The sequence below is a fragment of the Ips typographus genome, unplaced genomic scaffold, assembly GCF_016097725.1.
Source record: "Ips typographus isolate SLU unplaced genomic scaffold, UJ_Ityp_2.0 IpsContig35_part1, whole genome shotgun sequence".
Classification (NCBI taxonomy): domain Eukaryota; kingdom Metazoa; phylum Arthropoda; class Insecta; order Coleoptera; family Curculionidae; genus Ips; species Ips typographus.
The window spans coordinates 17,881-40,055 of record NW_028098574.1 but is presented as its reverse complement, the minus strand read 5'-3'; the positions used below and the strand labels follow the sequence as shown (position 1 = coordinate 40,055).

Genomic DNA, 22,175 nt, shown 5'->3' with positions numbered 1-22,175 from the left:
TGTCTAAAAATGAATGATAGAGAGTGTCAACGTTGAGTTTTATTTTTTTTTTTTATGAATATTTGTTTTATTAACGGGTGTATTGATTGATTCACTTAGGGATGGAAGAGTGTAAGGTGAATGATAGAAACCTTGATTTATGTTTGGTAAAAATTAAGTCAGATTTTAGTTATTTTACGTTTAGTTTATCAATGACAAAGGTTAATGACCTTTTGAGCCCTTTTACAGTGTTTAAAAAAAAATTATAAAACCCAAAGTAATAGAAGGTCGTTAAAAAAGTTTTTTTAGTTAAAAACATAGATTTCTTTAATAGAACGGTTGTACAAATTAAAAGTAAAGATTGGAACTGATAGGAATGAAAATCTAAGCTGGCACACGTGTGTCCATCCAAGAGTAAGTGGCTAAGATTGTTGGTTGTCGTATTTTGAAGTTGTTTTTTCCGGTAAATGAAAGAAAAACACAAATGCAGACGTGACAGCCGGCTAGAAAGGAATCCGAACGTGTTTTGTAATTCGATCCATCCCTAAATGTGTCGCACTTTGTATTATTCTAGGTTTGTTTTTGTTGTTCTCTAAATATGGGAATTTTTTCTTTTTGGTGTTTGTCTGTCGCCTAAGGAAAACATGGTAGTCGAAAATACAAAAGAACTACGAATCAGGCCGCTTTTATAGAGATAGGTACGCCAGATGCCAGTTTATTTACTCATAGGGAAAAGGGACTTACTAAATAAACATACCGGGGAGCCTAGAAAATATCTCTGTCGATCCTTCCCGATGGTATTTTAACGAGATAAACGAAATAAAAATTGTTTAATAACATCGGATATTCCCAGTACATAACGAATTGCGTTCACGCCAAAAAACTTGGCATGAATGTTTCAGATTCACGCAAACTGTTTGTTTGTTTGTTTGACACGATAAATTTGTTTTCACAAGATTTATTTTTATGAAGCTCGTCGGTTCTCGCGCATCCCGTATTCCAGAGGCCTGGAATCAGATCCTAAAAACTATTCTTATTACTAAGAAGCTAACGCGCTGTTTGAGTTCAGTAATTTAAGATTTGACGAAAACAATTCTAAATATAAACACATATGTGTTTATAATTTTGTTTATTAACAGTGGTGTAGAGTAGTCGGTTTACGCTGTTTTATAATTGCGTAATTCTGGTTTCAGTCGCTAACTGGCAATGAATGGGAATATTAAGTTCTACTTTTTCTTTCACATTTTTACTTAAACTACATTTATTTATATTAAGTCACATGTGCTGCCAGAACTTGGTTCGTTTTGTGTTTAAATTTACAAATGGTCCTTTTTCTTTGTTTATTTTCTTTATCTGATATATGTAAGCATTTGCTAATCTATATTTACGCACTATTATAACAAACAACTGCATCACATTTTTTGTAACTAAGTAGTTAGCTACCATCAGTCAAGTCTAGCTATTTTTGTTGCCACTACTGGATGTCGATTTAGTCGGACTTGTTTATTTTCCATTTTAAAAATGTATATGTATGTTCTAGGTCGCAAAACGCTTGCCTATAAAACATAAAAATCTTTCCTTTAGGATAGGAATATTTAACGTAAAACGTGGTGTTTGCGATTAAAGCAATTAATCCAAGTAAATCAAAAATAAAATGTTTATAAAGTGTGGATTCCGAGTTGTGTATATTTTTCCTGGAATTTGTGTATTTATTAAAAGAAAATTTGTATGTCAGTTAAATGGGTATATAAAGCCGCATAACCGATTGCTTCCAAAGAATACATAAACAAAAAATATATATTTAATTTATTACATCAGCTATCCTTTAACAAAAATTTCTTCTGTTTATTTTTGTTTTATTACAAAATAGTTTGCTAATTTCCTGAAAAACAGTTATTATAGAGTATATGAAAGAAAACAGATTTGTTTAGAACAAACTCCGCTTGGATGTACGTGTATCGATTGAAATAAAGTAAATATTAAGAGCACGTCATTAGAGTTACGGGAATTGATCATTCTTTTCCATAATTCCCAATGAATCGTTACGCAACATTTGGTTTACAAAATCATTATCTATACTCTTAATCCTTGGGCACAAGGGCTCCAAAGTGAATCGATACACCGGATCCCTTAATTATGTTCATTAAAAAACCCATTGAGGGCCTTTATAGAACGAATTTCGACAAAAAAAATGGCATAACCGCGTGCCAATAGCTCGACCGCTATATTTTGCTTTTATTTTCCTCTTACAAGGGATTAAGTCTCCCCTATTAACCTTCAAATTGCTACTTTCCACTTTCGTCGGCTTCCACTAATTTTCTACCCTTAACTCGGGCATCGGAAACAACTTATGCTTTGGATTTTCCTTCCTGTAGACCTCAAAAAAGTTAGAGGAAGTAGCAGTTTCAGCAAATAATGTGAATCATTTTAGGTTTTTTTTAAGGCTCTAAATGTTGTGCTTCTTGAAACGTAAAAACTGCATAGTTTTATTTCCAGCACTATACAAAGAGCAATTCTTTGCATTTACAATTGGTCAGTTTGAACAACAAATCAAAAATCATATGAATTAACTGAAGATTATTACAAATACTAAATCACTCTGTATGACTAGCAGTAAAAATATCAAGCAGCGGTCTTATTTTAATTAATTAGGTAATTACATAAATATTGTATATCAAAAAAATTGGGAGCAATACTCCCTTTTGCATTTTTCTAACTTATCAAGCTTTATGCTTCGAATTTCCTGTAGAAATAAATGATACCTAATGTTGTACAGGATATGTGTTCCAAAATTCACCCCCTGATTACTTATACGACGTACATAAAGAATCGAAAGAATGCTGAAGTAAGCAAAGCAAAGATCTTTGTGGGCTGCCAGCGGTGTTGGGATTTAAGCAAAACGCCCTTGCGCACTTAATCAAAGAGGGGTGTCTTGAACAGGGAGGTTAATTTCGTCCGTTCTATCGCTAAATAACTTCAATTTTCTTTTTCGGACTTTATTATCTTCATTCTACACGTATATGATATGAATAATGTGATCAAAATATCAAACCATTCAACATATATGTTATATGGATTTTTCAATTTAATTTATTTGCTTGATATACAGTGGCAATTGGAGCAAAGCTGCGAAATATAGTGTTGAATAAAATGCACCGTTAAAAAATAGAAACTAGAACTATTTTGCTCCATATAAAGTAAGCACAACGTAAAAAAATTAGTTAGTCCGCCCTACCTATATCATATGTTGTACGTAAAACAGTTAAAGCTTATCGAAAAACTTTTATTTATATTTATTATTTATTTAATTAGCGTATAGCTCATTTACATCACAAAAGTTAACATAAGAAACATAGTTGTATAAAAGCATAAAAAGACAGAGGAAGTTAAGTTTAGAAACAAACATCTAAGTCACGTATAAGATTCAATTGCATCCTTAGTCGCTCTCCGGAAGTCAGAGGGGTCACCGGAGTAGGCCCTCAGTGGGCAGTCATGGATTGAAATGAATTAAATTATTTAAATAGGAAAATATTATATTATATTATTATGTACTATTTATTATGCATGAAAAAAAAAAGGAAAATATTATATAAAGTCGCCACTTATAGTGATGTTTCACGTAAACATACCAGACTCACAGCGTCCAGATAGACTTCCCAACATATTCACCTCTATGTACACACATTTGGACCTAATTTTTATGGACTTTCAGTGACTAACAGCAATTAAAAACGAGTGTCATATTAGGTATGTTGCTTGTTTAGTGACCTTTGAAAGAGAATAATTGAAAGGGTGACATTTTCCCGGGTAAAAAAAGCGCATTGAAAGGTCTGGCTGGACTAACAAAAGTAAGACGAAAACGCTTGAGTTTTTTGTTTTCTCAAAAATTTACACACAAACACGATAAAATAACAATAGGCAGTTTACTTGCATTGTTTCATGATTAAATAAATGTGTATTTAACAATTAATACACAGTATACTGAGTATGCGCTTCACAAATCTTTGTACGTTACTGTCGCTAATTGTCTGCTTACAGTAATTATAAAGTTTAAATGTGAAACTGAAATAAAATAGAATATTTAAAAAAAAAACTTAAACTTACTGCCAGGGTCACCTTAAAAGCATAACTCCCCGATACTAGTGAAAATCCAAACAAAACCAAACTAAGCAAGCCAAGAGTAGCAAAAACACCAAGTCACCCAACACTCGCGTCCGGCAAGTAAAGTTACATAAGTTGTCGGCGGAAGTTAAAAAAAAAGTTGAAAAAGAGCGGGCTTCCGAAAAGTGAGGTTATAACATCAGAGGTACTGCCGCAGCCGGAAAAATCTCGCAGAGAGTACTATCGAATTGCCGGACCGCGTATTTCAAACTGAGAGAGCAGTACATTTGCACACACTCACTCGCACACACACACACACACACACACGTTGGTGCGGCACACATAATGTGCTGTGTTGTTTACTGTTTACTTGTCTGCCGCTCGCCTCGCCCGTATGAGAGATGTTGTTTACACAGTTATATTTAGAGTTAGAGAAATGCAAAAGCAAACCAACTACACCTGCCTCGTCGGCTGGATATCATCCCGCAGGGGCGTATTTCTCCGTAATCCTCAACGGTCGTTTTGAGCCCCTCGCGTTGGAACAACAGAACCGGATTCCACCCCTTTTTTACAAAAAAACTACCTCATTTTAAAACTTTTGTGTCTTGATTATTACATTAAGATTGTACATATTAGTTTATTTTAGAAAGCTGATGAATTAGTAATACATCATCAAACGGCAACAAAAGAACATTTGATATTACTTACTCCTTACAAGGCCACCTTTTATTGATCATTGGTCAAAATTAAAAACATAATCTTGGAAGACCCTATTTAGGTTTAGTTACAATGTACTGTTTGATCTTATGACAATAAAGTTTACATATTATGTATACAACATTATGCTACTAACAGAAGAAAGATACGATTATTCAGCTGAGCTCAGAAGACTGTTCTTCCTTCTGTACTTCTGTACTATTTTTATTTGCAGCGTTTTCCAATTTAAATTTCTAAATATCGACTGATTCATTATCACGTTGACATTAGTATGTCAAAAATTACATTCTTTTTTACTAGGGCAATAATAAAATTAATGTTTGTGTGTTTCACAAAAAAAAATTATTATCCACATTTTAGGTAGGTAGTCAAGATACATATAAGACATGTGATTAGTAGTATACTTCAATACATTTATTACACAAGTCACCTACATCCTTGTGAATTACAACACAAAGCCAAAACACACGTTTTATGCTTTATTTGTTATATCTTATATTTATTTGTTTGCTTTATTTAAACTAAGATAAAATTACAAATTGTTCGGGCTGACTCCGTTGTTGATTTTTTTATCTCAACATCGTCAGGGCCACGGATCGCTTTTTGTTTACCCGAATGAGCTTATCTTTTAAAATAGAAAACATCCTTACATAATGATCCTTCGACGTCAACTTACACGAGTACTGTGACTGATGAGTACCTGCCAAGTGGTTGGAATTGCATCGGTTGATGTAAAGGAATTAAACGGAAACAGAAAATCATTTAAACGGTAAAATTTTGGATTGGTTGTTATTAGGTTTAATGGGTAAATTCTGGCAGAAGGTATAAGCGAAGTGGCGGTATGGCAATTGGCTTTTATTTTATAAGAAAAGTTGGATCACGAGACAACCGCCGACGAAGCGTGTCATTATAAAAACGCGAAAGAACATTAAAATGTGGCGGAAAGTTTCGGCAAACCGTTACTTCATTAGGGCCTGGGCGATTCTAATCGTTCTTGCACCCTGGGGGAGTTGGGCTTGTTTTCTTGTTTCTATCAGTGACGTCTCTGGAGGGGATTAAGAACTTTACGACCTCTTTTTTAATCGAATAAGGGGGACCAGTTTTATGACAAAATATTTCTGACTTCTTAAAAAATAAGTAGTCAACTTTTAGTCATTTGCTTTAAATCTGGAAGCGAGAATCGATAAATCGATTCAGCTTCTTGGCAAACCAGTATTCATATTAAACAGTTTCGATTGGGGAAAAGAGCGCGATTATATTCTCGATATGAGCCTCAAAGGTGCAAAATTATTACAAGGGCTGTATGTGAGTTTAAGGGCCTATTCCCCCTTACGAATCTGCCATATTACTGTCAGCTCAATCGTCTGTGTTAAAACCCTATTTTGCTTATAAAGGGCGGTTTAAAAAGCTAATATATTTTCCGAATATTACGGCACTTTTTAAATTGCTTGCCGACTGTAGTTATTTTATATTAGATCTTCTTCTAGTTATACTAATTAGTAATAATGGTTTTAGCGGTAGTTATGCTAACGTTGTAAAAATTTCATAACGATTAGTCAATATTAAGAGGGATTATAGAAAATACATTGTTCCGACTTCTGTTGGTTTTCAATGAGAGCACTATTTAATAATTAAATTAGAACAATCATATGGTTAGCCCAAGGCAAAATTAATTCAACCTAAAAACTGATTCGATTCCCTAATTCTGCAAAAGCTACATTATTATTTATAGGTTAAATAATAAATTTTCATAAATATGGGAATGTTCGTTTATTTTCTGGCTAATACTGTAAACAGAAAGATATTATTTATCATGTAAAATCAATCAGGCATTGAAAACAATGCAAATTCTGATTAATTTTATTATAATTCGTTTTGAACAATGGTTGTAAAACATTACTTGATTTAAATCAGTCGGTAAAAATAATAAAATTATCTTAACAATAAACCTAACTAATTACATGCAAGCTCTAGGTACAATAACTCTTTGAAGCTAAAGGTACTCAGTATTACTACGATATTTGTGAAACATTCCTTATTTGTATATAGTACGATTTCCATAATTACCTTGGCCTTAACGTTATCTAAAACAAACAATCAATATTAACGCGGCAATTATATAAAAAGACAGTTTTTAACTTACGCACAAACTAATAACAATAATTATTGCAATTAAACTAGGGAGTCACCTTTATAATTTCGAAAGGTAACGAATCGGGATATTAAGGACTTTAGCAAACTTCCTTCCTGTATATAGAAAGGTAATTTCAGGAGCAATATACAAGCGACAAGCAGGTCGTTCTTAAACCCTTCGCTCCGAAGATATTCAAGTCAAAGTTGAGACCGAAATTTCTCCTGATTGTTCCCTTAGGCCTGGGCTAATTGTCTTGTAATATAGCAAGAAGGAAGTTTTACTTTTACAATATCAGTTTAAGGGGTTCAATGTTTTACAGGTACAATTTAGACAATATATGTATATTATATGTCATGCCATGGGGGTTGAGTCCCTCCTAGTTTCGTCGATATAACCTATTACCAGAATTTACAACGACAAATTAGATCTTACTCGATGTTTTACATGCCAGTCTAAAATTAATTCAACAGAAATTTACGGTCACTAGAAACTAAACAGCACAAAACATTAAGTTAGTTTCCTAGGGTTGAAAAGGGGACTAAGAATTGGAAGCAGGTCGGCCTTATTTGCTAAGAAACTGTATGACAAGTAAACTTAAAGCTAACTTTAACCACTCTAAAGTGGTTAGTTAGTCACGTAAACGTACAAACATTGGGTGCTCTCCAGGGTATCCACCCTTAAACACGTTTATTGTTTGTAAATAAACCGACTGACGCACTTCTTCGTACTATTTACCCTGTTAAGATTTTTTTAAAAGAGACACTAGAATAAATAAAATTACGTTAAGGTTGTCAGAACCGCATTTTCAAAGACAACAATAAGGAAATTACGACAAAGCGGCGCATTTCCGAGTGAGACAATACCGGGGATTTAATAAAAATAAATGAAAAGGACGTAACAATGAAAATGAAGCACAATAAAAACGAATTATGCCTCTGCAAGTTCGGGAATTGTTTTTTAAACCGCGTTATTTAGAAGAATATTGGCGGAAATCCACTAAAACTGCGCCGAGATTCTAACTTGGGGTGGATAAAGAGAAATAAATGAAATAAGCACCATCGCTGTCACTTTAAGATAATATTATAACAAAAGGGAATTTTTGTTCTTGAGTACAGTTGTACGGAAATTATTGAAACATTTTTAAATAAAAAAGTAGTTTTAAACAGAGCCTGTTTTTTAATGCGGATGGGGATGGAACATTTTGTCCTATCCATGTCGATCACAAAAAGATGTGGAATCCACAACTTAATCAAATCAGAGAGGTGTCAAGATGATTTGACAAAATCATCTTGGAGAAGTCACACGTAAAATAACTTTTTAAAATTCTTCCCGTATATAAGTTTGGTTAGGCTAATTCGCTCGGACGATAGAGGGACGGTGGATAGAAAGGGAAAATGTCGTAACACATGAATGCTTCTCATCAGCATCGGCTTGTTTGTCAACTTTTTGATTTACACAGGATAGTATGAAGCAGCGGCGCGCCGAATTTGAATTGTTTAGGTGTGTGCGGATCTAATTTGAAAAGAGGCTGGTTGCTCACTTGCTGCGCCTCTGAACGTGGATATTTACCCAAAAATTTCGTATTCTGACTAGACGTCTCCGTCAATAAAACCCTTGGCTTAATATCAATATCTAGGATCGAGTAACCTAAGCTAAAAGTTGAGACTGAAATTTTTCGGGATGAATATAAAATAAGACTTACTAAATCTAGCATCCTATCCAGAAGGTAAAGCGTTTCCTAAATAAGATATAGGACACAACATCACTAAAACTTACACTTAAAAACACTTTTCAAAATACGAGCGCGAATAACGTTTGTCCACGACTGTTTTGTATTTCCTTACATCGTACATACTGCTGGGCAGGTACCGCATGTTTGTTATGTAGAGATGGGGTAAATAAATCAATACACCACTATATTTGTACTAAGCAAGAAGACCGTCAATGTGGGGCAAGAGGGTTGAATGCATGCATGTTGTTTACCGGCAAAGAAAAACAAACAAAAAACATTGTGTACTGAGCAATCATAAAGGTCTATCACAGTCCTACGTCCCTTATTTCTGTCCTTTCCTCTTTTTAATCCATAATTAGGGTGGTATGTGCCAGATAGTGCATTTGTTACGTGCTCTCCCCAGTTTCGTATTTTAATTGTTATCGATTTGTGCCATTTTATATACCATGGTCAGTTACTTCCACACGCAAAATAGTTATTTGACTTGTTAACGCAAAATCGAGTTCCCAATTTATAACTACTACTAATAGACTAGAAAGCAATTTAGAAAGTTAATGTGTTTAGCAATAAATACTGGAATATATTCGTTATTGATTTTTATTTGTGTGTAAAAGCGTCTTAATGCTGGAGATGGATTGAATAAACATATGGGATGTTTACAAACTGGGTCTAAATATAAGCTCAGTTTATGTTTGTGCTTACGTAAATAAAAGCAAACACAGATCGAGCTCTAATAGAAAATTTCATAATAATAGTTTTGCTTGTTAGACAGTTTGCATTCGCTTTTTGTGATAATGGAACTTTTTGATCTGACCGTGTAAAGAATTTCGAAAATTTGTAAATTCTGTTTAACTTTAAACATTTGTCGCCTCAATCGGCAAAACTGAAAACTTTTCAGCAGTTCTTAATTTATTTATTATCAATCTAAGTATTAAATATGTTGTTTTTTTCAAATGAGATTATGTCCTTTAGTGAGATTCTCTCTTACTGGAAGTGTTATAAAATTTTGCATAGATTGACTTCCATTTATATCATCTTGAAAAAAGCAAAAATTTGAGAAACTTGCAAACAAGACATTTAATTCAGACACACGTCCCAAATTATTATCAAGCAGCGAGAAATGAAATTGACACAAGGCGTTAATAAAATTCAGCACACCCCTTTTCCAGACTAATAAAAATTCTTTAAATATCTAATTATCATTACAGGACTTTTCACTTTCATTTGGGGGTTTAATTTTAAATGACACTTGGGGTTAATCGACTGCCTTGCCCTTTTAAATTTCATCAGTGTTGGACCTTAAACTTTTAAGCTTTTAGTATTGTTTATGATAAATTTTATGCATAGAAAGGATACCTAGTTGAAAAGTAGTATAAATAAAGCTGGTTGTTACCAAGGCGTCATAATGTTATCTGTCAGACCACTTGAATGCAGTCTGAGTTATTTTTAACATTTCCAGATCTAATAAATTTCACGGTCGCGAATATACTATGACTGTTTTGACATTAATAGGGAAAGTCTTTGGATATTGATATAAAAATAATAAAACCAAATAAAGCAGTTAAGGCATCTACAAAGGGCTGACCTAATCGATGCCATGGAATCCCCCCAAAAGAAATAGTATGTAATAAATATAGCGAACGATATTTCAAAGAAACGAATATAAACTCGATACAGGGGCAGGAATAAATTTTAGTATGGTTGTGGCTGTTAGGTAGGTTTAGGACCTGTTTAATAAACGCCTGTTACTCCCTATAGCATACAATGTCAAAAATCTCAAACCAAAAAGTCAATTTATAGATTTTATAGAAAAACTTTTCCTTTTTCATGCTTTCCAAACCGTTGACTATTAGGACTTCATAACAAACCTGTGTTCTGTTGGCTGTATTTCATTATGTGAATCTAAATTTATGGGTTTGACAGCAAATTGATAGTTAATTATCTTGTGACATATATTTTTAAAACCTTCTAATAAGTCATACAGCTAACAGGTATTTTTTTACGCAGTTTTAATCAATTTTGGCGCCCTATGTCGGTCACTATGATTGTATTAAATAAATCGGAATGTTCAATGTAACTCTTACGACTTGTACAAAAACTTTGTTGTTTAACCTTGACAAGTTGATTATGAAAATATATTCGTATTCCTCTCCTTTTAATAAACCAGACCGAGTCTGGGTAATAGTCTAGGGAGGGTCGAAAGACTGGTAAAGTCTAAAACGCGAGAAACAGTTGAACATTAAGTGCGAGTTGCACGTACGAAGAGTCCATAATTTTGTCGGCTCTTCCGTCACTTTGGGTCCTTTTGACATTACGAGGTACACAGGTGAATTTACGGGCGGGTGGAAACGAACTGCCACCCCCATCTTGATGAACTGCAAGACTAATGAAATTTAGAAAGTTACGGAAATGGTGACAGCTCTGGAAAGGGTTATTCTATTTATCAAAACGTGTTTAAATAAACAAAACCATCAGAATATTGATCATTCAAAGAGGAAAAATTAAGGTCACATATAAAGTAAGGAAAGCAACAACAGCTTCTGTAATAAATATCTAATCCCTATAAAAGGAATCCAATTCCTAACGATTACTACTACTATTTCCGTTCATCCTTTGGTTTAGAGCAGTAGCGTACCTAAATACAATTGATGTTCTTTTGCTGTAATAAAATAAATGTTCAAATTAGTTATTTGCTAGCCTTTTTTTCAAATTGATTCTAGTTCTGCAAAATGTGAGTAAAACAGTGAGATTTAGGGTAAAGGAAAAAGGAGGAAAATTTATTAGGGGCGCTCGTGTAGAAACAAAACAAAGCGAATACCTTCTATGCCATTTATACTGTTAGCGGAGTTTTGTCGAAATAGCGATTCTAAACGCAAAAGTTTGAAACTGATATTGCAGCATAGAGGATAAAAACACTAACCCGGGTGGATTTTATAAGCAAACTCAAAGACCAAAGTATTGTCCCGTTGTTTTAGAGCATTATTCACGACTTGATTGATCGCGATTTCCAAAGAAAAACAGTCGTATTGATTAATTCCAGTCTCATACTTCAGGAGCTAAAAGGAACGGGGATCTTTAGGGTTACTAAGCAAAAAGTCAGGTCACCTTACGGCTCACAACTTTTCCTTTACTAAGGAACTATTTAGAGTTAGAGCACTAGTATAAATCAACTTTAAAAGAAAAGAAATATTAGATCCAATATTTAGCTTCTGGAGCATAAAAGCTTCAAGTCCTATCCAGTTTAGGGCGAGCTGTTTTTAGAGCTAATGTCCTGTGTCAACAATTCCTTTAAAACTCAAAATGGCATGTATTGAATTACAGTTATGGTAAATAAACAAAGCAGATTGCCGCGCTCAGAAATAAAAGAAAAACCATTTTGAACGTTCGTAAATATTCATTGGCGCTGCAAATGCTCAAAATATTATTACACGCTTTATTCTGCAGTGTAATACGGTTTTTCTTGTCCTGACTTTTCAATACAAGGGCCGATGAGTTGATATGCTAAACCGCCTTTTTGTCCACAGTCAATTTGGTTGTTTTCATGTTTTATTGCCTCTTTTCGTTTGATTCCGATTTTGAATTGGTAAATAACTGGTTCGTTTGAACTCTTTTGCTTCACGTATGTACACTACACAGTGTGATCAGTTATATCACTTTGAATGTGACTAAATATTCTAGAATGATTAAGTTTTTACAAACTAACAGTAATTATTTGGTGGTATTTCGACACTAACAACAACCATCCTAATCCAAGTTGAAGTAATTAACAAAACACAAAGTTTTGTTTTGGGAGCCAGTCTGGAGACGTTCCCCGATAATAATTAAGGTGGGGCAATTAAATATTCATCTACACTGTAGAAGTTAACAAACTTGAAAATGCAAGACGTGCCGCGTTTCAATCCAGTATCTATATCCGGGTCTGGCGTTAAAATTTATCTGTTCTTGTCGACTTTGACTCACTGAAAGACACGTTTTTAGAGCTTAATTAGGCGACATTTGTAGACGTGGACTAGACGAATTGGTTGGGGAAACATTGATATAATAAAGACAATTTAGTTTTGGGGAGAAAATGCAGACGAGTGGATTATGCAAGGCAGCAGTTGGCAAACAAACCCTTAAAAATCTTAATTAATTAGTTGCCGAAGGGAAACAGAGAGCAAAAACGAACGAAAGAAATCGCCCAAGGGAGAATCTATAGCCTGGTAAGTTATGAATAACAATAAATTGTCCTTCCTCGGGAACTGTCTCTCTTTTCCCGGTGTTATAATTAAAAAATCCAATATTCACTAAAAGAATATTTTTGCACTCATATTTCATCCGGTTTTTATCTTCGTCATAAATAAACGACCCTAATAATTAAAACTTTTTTCTCGCGTTGGACTGGCCCAACAAAAAGACGTAATGGAATAATGCCACCCTTAACACTGTTCCATGATGTAAGGTGATATTTTTTTCATTTTTAATATCAACTACCTCTAATAACACATAATACACAGAATGTCTTCCCCTAAACTTAACTTGTTAAGAAATTGATTTGCTAAAAATATTTTGTTGTGGTACATGTGGTACAAAAAATGAAAGGGAGTAGAAAAGTAATCATGCAATCAATTATATATTTATATAGGCTAAACCTGAATAAAGCATGGCCTAGCGAATGACAGATGGCAAACAAGCAAATTATTTTAACAGAAAACTGGTCATCCGGACTGTCGATTGTTGGTTTTACAAAATCGCATAATTATTTTAAAATAGCTCGATCCTATTTAGAGTGCTCTCCTGTTATTTGCCATATGTTAAAAAAGTAAACAAGCCCATCTGATGCCATTTATTACGTGCGCTGCACTGCATCATTTTGATATAATCTATTGACTATATTAATGAAGTACTTGTTCTAGATTATTTTTTTAAATTAATACCACTTTTCTGTTTGACCAAGTTAGTTCTCATTGTTACCGTTTTTTCGTTAACATGCATAAAAAGCCGAGTGAGCGCTTTCGAAGTCACTTGACGGCTATTTGCTCCAGTTTAAAGTGTCATACAAATTGAAGTGAATTGCTTCCAGGCTGTTCCATGCTGCTTTATGGTTTTTAAATTTAACTTGTTATGATGAGACCCTACCAGATTGTCAATTAATAATCTTTTCTAGTTACTCATAATTAATTGATAATTAGTTAATTACTAAACAGAGCATCTGAAGATCACATGAATTGTGTAGATGAAAGGATACTTTGGTTAACAAGGTGAGTGCCTTCTTCACTTGTATTTCAATTTCCGAAGAACTATTAAGGAAACGTTTTAGAATCCGTTGTTAATGGTATAATCGTAGTAAACAAAATTTGCGTCTACTACTCGTAACACGATCGAAAAGGATTTTGTCGAAGACAGTTTAGAATAAATTGTTTTATGTAAATTCGCAAGAAAGCTCCCTTTCCTTTTAGGCCTATTTCCCCTTTCACAAGAAGTTCCTACAAGTAGTTGTATATCCGGTCTTAAGATTTACAGCTACCCCTTTGGAGAAAGGAATAATAAAATAATTTATCAATAAAGGCCCAGAAGTGTCAACGAGCAAATATTTTTATAGACAATGACGCAAAAAGAGATCATTAAACTACCCCATCGGCATTGAATATTCCTCCATCCATAGTGCGGATTCTATTTTAGCGTTCAAACAGAAATAAATAACAAGACTACAAACAAGAGAAAAGAAAATAAGGGTGTAAATATATAAACAGTGAGTCATAGATTTGAGGGTGCGATAATCTAAAAAGGCTTGTTGCTTCTAGTTCCAGTCTAAGTTCAGTTTCAGTTATTCTTCTCGTCGCCGTTGCTGGATTGAATGTATCCTGATAGGATATTCACCCTGTAAGTTGACATTCGCGTACTTAGTGCTGGAATAAAGTAAACACTCTGTATTGATCGCGAAGCACTTTTAGCTCAAACGTCGATCGGCGTTCGTCTACACACATTTGTACCGCTCATCCGATTTTAATTAATTCCACTCTCAAGCCCCCAGTCTCGGACTTTGCATTGTTTTTTGAGTATATTCATCCAGTTTCCCATGTACTAAATCCTACAATCCTTCTCAATGAGTATTTACTATGAATGTAGTTTTTTTTATACAAATCTTTAATTACTAACCGGAAAACCGTTCAGATAAACGAATAAATTTAGAGAAAGATCAAAGTTACGTTTCGAGCTTAAACGAGCTAAATAGGCCATAATAGGGTCGTAAGACGGGAGCCAAAGCAATTTTAACGAACAAGGTAGCGAACCACGAAGGGTTAGTCGGGTAAAACGCAACGTATTGTATTGAGGATTACATTCTGTTGGTGTGCAATAAATGAGAACAGAAGTCGAACCTCCGGAATACTAAAACGTATCGAGATTATGAGGGCTTTGAGCTTAGTCCGGGGCTCAATACCAAAAACTCCAAAACGTGTTAAGCTTCAATCAATAATTGAATCCGAAGGTAAACAATCAAAGTGTTTCCCTAATGTTTAGACATTTAGCTCTTCGAGTTTTTGACAATATATAAATTGCTTCTCAGTGGGTGGTGCCGATAAATAACTGTTATTTTTCGCGATCTGCACAAGATTGCGATATGTTATGGCGTAAACACCAAAAAATATATGTAAATAAACATTACATGTTCAAACGGGATATACAAATCGTTTGTATACATACATATACAGTCCGGTTCCCCGATCCTTTTAGTTTGGGATTTTTTCGGGCCCGGAAGGAAAAACACAATCCGACCCGCAGAACTCGCAAGCATTAAGTGAAAGGGCTTTTAGTATTAAGGATAAAGAATAACAACACATCATATCCATTCGTGTCCTTTTTCCTACTTTATTCTACGTGTTTATTTTGTCAATATTGCTATAGTCTCTGGATTTTAAAATGATTTTTCATAATATTAATTTTTCTAAACGATTAAATAGATTAATGGCCATTTATCATTTATTAATATATGCATTTTAACAACTTTTTTGTCATTGTAGTTAGAAAGACAGATTATTAAAATAAAGTTTCATAAGCGACAAAAGTTATTCGTAGCAGTAAATTTGCGCCCATTAAACACACACACACATACTCTAGGGAGCGATTTCTTGGAAAGTTCCAGCACGTCCCAAAAAGTCCTTTACTCACGTATACACAGATTATGGCCGCTGATACTAACAATATAATATATAATAAACGCCTTCCTTTAAATTCTCATTCATACTTTGCCCTTTTCCTGGCAAGACAAAGAAAGAATCCGGTAAAGCTTTTAATGGAGAAAAGGACGAAAGCGTGACTTTGCCGGCTTACAGAATAAACCGTTTTCGTTTATTATCTCGAGCAATTATACTTACCTACAATTACAGGAAAATTACAAACTACAGCGACGCAAAACGAGGGAAGTTTTAGTCCGAAGGCATATATGATATTTATTTTTTTTTTGGTCAGACTGTCCTACATAAAGTCATGAATGGAAAATGATGTAAACTGTAGTCCTAAAAAGGCAGTAAATCCTCCAAAATTAAACTGAATATCGCACAATTAAAAGACCGTAACAGTTTAATTGATGCATAACTGGCCTGTATAAAATCCAGCACCCCGAAAACGAGCAATATTGTTTTCATGAAACGGGAATTTTCACGTAAACTCGGATAATACGTGTCTGTCATCACCCTGGTTTGACACAAAACACTCAGGGGTGTTTCACCAGTTACAATTAGACACATTCTAGTACTATTGCTATTAGATTTTATTTGACCACTAGTTATTTAAATGAATTAATTGAGACAAAAAGAGAGCTAGTACTTAAAGCCAATAAATATACGACAGGGTATTGTTAAAAATTAACCAAAAGATAAGTTTTGAGCATAAACAACACTTGAGTTGTACAGAGTTTAGTACAAATAACTCCAACACAAGGATGAAATAAATTTTGTCAACAGGTGGGTGTTTTGTTGTGTTCCCCAGGCGTTGTACACATACGCGTGTGTGTGCCACTCTATTAACATTATTTCCCCCAAAGTCAAGGGCTCAAATGGCGAACAATTTGTCCCGCAGCGGTGGTCTGTCAAAAAAGATTATTACGTCATAGAAATTCCAATTTTTCCAGCCTCCTATTGGAACCTTCTTCGGTCGTCGGTATTTACTACCGGATATAAATTCCATGTTTTTAATGGAATTTTAAACAACGCTCATGGCTGGCTGTAAAGAAACTAAAACTATAAATTTTTACCCTTGCAAAGCGGGGGCGCTCGCTGTAATTGATGTAGTCAAGAGTAGGAGGCGACAAAAACTCCATAATACAAACCGTTTAAAACTTTGGAAACATTTTACTGCGAGAAAACTCTTTATAAGCGCCCTAGCGGGAAACCCGAAAAAAATCGCCAAACTTCAGTTTCGAGACGTAAATTGCCATTATAGTTTTAGTCCATGAATTATTCCACACATAACGTCTTTATGTGTTTTATATACAAATATCTTCTATGTTCGTCTTGTTACTCGGTAGAACTAAACCAGCTAGATTAAACAAAAAAAATAACAATATTTTTTTGTGTCCTATTTTTCGGGGCGCTCACAAAACAAAAACTTTTCTCTAGCTAATAAAACTTATCCCATCGCATAGCCGAGACATGCAGATTCTCAATTACCTACCTCAAAGTTAAATTTAAGAATAGCGGAATGAGAAAACCAAAGTACTCCCTGTAGGGCTTAAAGCTCGATGCGCAAACCGAGCGTCTTCTTCGTATAAGTAATAAACCAAACAAATAAAGAATTCGTACCGAAATAAGCATAGGAAAGCGAGGAGGGTGCGATGCCCTTGTCGAGAGGGAATCTGAATGAAATTAAAGTAACAAATCGCAATGTAAAAGGGTTGTTCCGCGACTCGACTCGGCATAAACATGTAACTGAGAAAATTAACGTGACGCCGCGTTATACGTCTTGAGACTCATTCAAAACCGACTAACAAACAAGAACAAATGCAAATTAGGTAGTTCACGATTAACCCATGGGGATGATCCAGCTACAACATCTATCCGACTAGACGAAGGATTTAAATGCCGACTAAACGGCCTAGACATTAACCTTTGTACGGTTAATTACTAAAACTGCTTACCCGATATGGATACATTAACTTGTGAACAATGTTTTCTCTAACTTCCACTATAATATAGGAAACTTATTTTGGTTATAATTTGAATATAGAAATGTAATATGAAGACCAGACATCACCATATCAAAATAATCTATTTGCAGTTACTTAGATACTAAAACGATTGTGGATGCGTTAATCCTGTTTTTTCAAGTTTATAATTTATAAATCTTTCTCAATTTTGGGTCTTGATAGACAATGGCCCCGATAAAGCACAAATAAGCATCATCATCGTACGTACAAGGATGAAGAAAAGTAGCAACTTAGAAAGAAAAATTCTCGGGGTCCAAACACGAGCTATAATTTCAGCGTGAGAAATGACTTGGACCATCCTTTGTCATCGGAATAATGACTTCTTGGCAGATAAGGCGTCCGTGTGGCAAGCGGTCAATTTGGATGGTCACTTGCGTGCATCGTGCTTGTATTGTTCCAGCTTCGGAACGATTCTAGATGAGGTAAATGGACCGTGAAGCGATAGCCGCACTGACTGACCACGGTTCCAACTTATCTGGATACGGGTTGTCCCCTCGACAATGCCGCTACTTTCCAGTTTATGACACATGTTCGATGCATTGCGTTTCTTTAACAATTTTTCCCAAGAACGCAATCAGTAAGTAGGGGGCACAAATACGAAATATCGTTCTTTTCACCCCATCGATGCCACCAAGCTAGGGACGGTTGTTGCATAGAAATCAGCCTAAATGGCTCGAGGGCAACCTTAAACATTGACTTTACATTCCGCCAGCGTCGATATAAATTTACAAGATACCTATTTATAAAATAATAATGCCCTTTTAACCACTTTAACGGCGGATACTCAAAGGCGAGGGTGCAGGCAAAATGTTTAAAAGCTGATTTGTTTCTCTTGTTTAAAGTTACAGACACTAAATAAAAAATAATGTTGATGGCTCTTGAACTAATCGTTATCTCTATTCTGGCTAAATAATTGCTCCCCTTTTTTAGCGACACTTGTCACCTGCTGATGTTGCCCTTTCTGACAAGAGCCGACTCAAAGATAAGGACTTCAGTGAAAAATAAAAGTGTTATTTTTTAATCTATCTTCGTATTAGCGCAAAGGCAAAAACCTTGTTGATTATGCCAGACTTAAATGACTTTTTTCAACGAGATACCTTTGCCACAGTGGCGTAGGCAGTTGACCTCTAACAATTTTTTATTTAATTTGCCCTAAAATTATGTATAAAAACAATCTTTATTTTCAATAAGAAAAATGGTCATCGACCACTATGGTTTTTCTGCCTCCCTAGAATTATTCTTTAAAAAAACACAAAAGTTACGTGCCATTGTAATCAAAATGAACTAAAGACATAATAAGAATAGACAATATATGGTTACAATTAGAAGTATAATGTGCATGTAGATAAAGTGTATTAATTGACGGTGATAGCTAAAATCAATAATGAAATAAAACAACAATTTAGAGGACGTATGCGAAGTTGTGTACGAGGACGGACGACAATAAGGGAGAGTTCGGGAATTAATTAAATTGGTGGGGGATTTGCAAGAGTCTTAACACCTCGCCAATATATATATGAGTTCTATGTGCGGCACCCCAATAATCTATTCCCATAAGCACATTGAAATATTAAACACGTTCTTATCTTAATTGCTATTTGCAGATTATTTATGTAGTTTGGTCAGAAAAGCATTAGTTCGGAGCTATATTGTCGCGAAGCGGCGTCTTAAGGTGCCGAGATATCCCGCCGGAATATATTAGGAAATACCTCCGGTGTCACTTCTTAGATAGTTTCCTTCCAATAACTAAGGGTGTACTTTACATAACGTTATAAATTACACTCAAAATATTTCATTTTACAGAACTGAACGTGAGACCTATTATCCTTTATTGCTTGCCTCTACCTTTCGTCCATTTAAATACCTCATAACTTTTATCAAACCAGTGCCGAATTTCGAAATTTAACACTGTAATAGAACTCTAACCGACCATATTAACTCTAAACAACTGATTAGAATGCAAAAACAAGATATTTCAACTAGATAAGATATGCTAACAAAAAAAAATAAATTTTTAAATTTTACATATTCAAGTGTGCAATAGGACAGTTTTTGCTGCAAAATGTATCGTTTTAAACCATTTTTTGAAAATATTTGTAAAATAAGACCACAAATACGTTTATATTATTTGCAACCTACAATATCTCTACAGCGTACAACTAGGAATATAAGCAACAAGACCGCAAGAATTTTAATATAATTGCTTACTGTATTAAATTGAATTTAGAAGCACCGAAGACACAGACACGAAAAAGAAAAAAAAGCAAATGTTCCGTGTCGTAGAATATCAATAATATGTAGATCCGGCTTTGATAACTGAAATAGAGTAAGGCCCAAGAGGGGGCCCTGGGGCCCTATTAGGAGCCCTGCCCGATTGGAAGTCGACGTGCCTTACACCTAAATCCATGTTGACTCTCACTAACAATCCCGACAGTCCATACAAATGCGACGACATTACCGTAACGTATGGGGGTTGTTATGTTATCCGCGCCCCCATAACGTCCGATATGTGGCCGATATCTCACAATGGCTTTTTCTACTATTGGATTCTAGAAAAGCTTTCCGTAATGAAATTGTCATATTTTTTCATTTTAGAATTATCTGCTTTAAAAGTCGTGTGAGTTACAATGTGACATAAAATTAGGCAAAAACCCAATCGAAACGCAAACGTTATTTATCAGCATGGAATAAGTAACAGAGGGCTTCCGAAACAAAGGGAGGCCCTAATTTATGGAGATACGAGTAAGCTAGTAATTGCCGAGTTGTTTATTTCTGTCCAAATGAGAAAGAGCACGCAATAATTAGTTCGTAGCTGCTAATACCGTTAAATACCAGTTAAGTGATACTGGGTTGAGAAAGGCAAAGCTGTGTTGATACCTGGATTCAGTTCCTGTTGACATTCTGCCAAAGTCGGATCTCCTTAATTAAAGTAAAGCTCAGTTTAATAAAACAAAATTAATTATTTGAGCCCAAACAGTCATTTCCACTGCGGACTAAGCGTAAACTTTAAAATATTGTATCAGACGCTGCGAAGGAATTTTCAGAAATCCAAATATCTCGACACAATTAAAATTTGTCAATTAAAAAAGCCCGGTGCATAGTGAAGGTTGCAAGAGCATCCTTGCGCTGAAGCTGAGGGCGGTAGGAGGAGCAGCGGAAGATGCAAAGACGTCCTCCTTGGAGGCGGCTGCATCGTCCCCCCTTCCTCCTCAATGCGCCGCCGCCCCTCACCTGCCCCACGTTAAAAAACATAAACTCTAAAACGCTGTTGCCAATCGAGAACTCTTTCCCCACTGTCCCCTGACTTATTTTATTTTAATATTCTCTGAACTAAATTAATGAATTCCAGTTTTGTTGTCTTCGATAAGTCAAGGCAATCTCGAAGTAAAAAAATGCGAGTCATACTTTCCAAAATTATGAAGAAATGCAATTGGCAACAGTGGGGTCAAAAAGTCGACTTTGAAAACCAGAGAGGTGAGGAAGAAAAGGAGTGCAGAATGTTGCCAAAGTTACCTGGATGGGCCTCCAGCGGGGCTCCAGCATGAAGAAGATGAGTCTAAACGTTGGCACGTGTTCGACGTGATCGAAAACGGGAGAGAAACACGGCCGGGAATTCACGCCGGTTGATATTAGACTGTGGATAACCGCCAACGAAACGGCGGTTTCATGTTAAGGCGGCGGCGCACTCTTACTATCAGAAGTCAAATGTTTATAGTTAACAACAATATGCTCCGTAGACGACCCTCCTTTTGTACCCTCCTTACAAATACCCTAAAGAATTAGTAGGTCGCGGAAAGAAGAAATGTCGATTTTTGATTGTCTTATAGTTTCTGTTGTGACGTACTGGAAATTCTTTAATGCTCTATTACTTCCACCGTTTGCATTTTTATAATAGATATAGATATTTACTAATTTACAGAAGAGGTACAATTAAGATAAATTATTAATATTATATTTTTTGTATTTTAAAAAGTTATTTTTAGTTCAAGCGGAACTCTTATTTCTTAGCAAAAGCTGCAAGTACATGAAGCATATATATTTGACTTTTCTTGAACCGAAATACAAGTTTCTGAAACCGAAGAACGTCTCAGGCAGTAGTAATAACTGTTAATGAGGAAAGACGTAATTCCTTAACGAGCAAATGATAATTGGGGTAAAGACAAAGTAATATCGAAATAAACAGAAATTAAACGGTGGAGGGAGCCCAGGAAACCGGCTCCACACCTGTTACAGAATCTTGATTGCGCTTGTAGAACTACAATTAGCTTAATAGTTGCTTAGATTTCTGTCATTACGTATCTATCCCGGCTTCGGGTAATCTGGCGCGT

At 35.0% G+C, this 22,175-nt stretch overlaps 1 protein-coding gene across 8 annotated transcripts in view; it reads right to left on the bottom strand.

Annotated features, from left to right (window-relative positions):
• The window catches only part of FoxP (forkhead box transcription factor P), a 67,833-nt gene extending 46,386 nt beyond the window's left edge, over positions 1–21,447 (bottom strand). For 2 of the 8 annotated variants that reach the window (XM_081995015.1, XM_081995025.1), the window contains exon 1: positions 21,361–21,446. In XM_081995015.1, the coding sequence (XP_081851141.1) occupies positions 21,361–21,390 (30 nt within the window). In that variant the 5' untranslated portion in view covers positions 21,391–21,446. Of the gene's footprint in view, positions 1–4,083; positions 4,696–21,360 lie in introns of those variants that run through there. The other 6 variants (XM_081995016.1, XM_081995019.1, XM_081995018.1 and 3 more) reach the window with 6 other exon arrangements.
• Between the last annotated feature and the right edge of the window lie 728 nt (positions 21,448–22,175).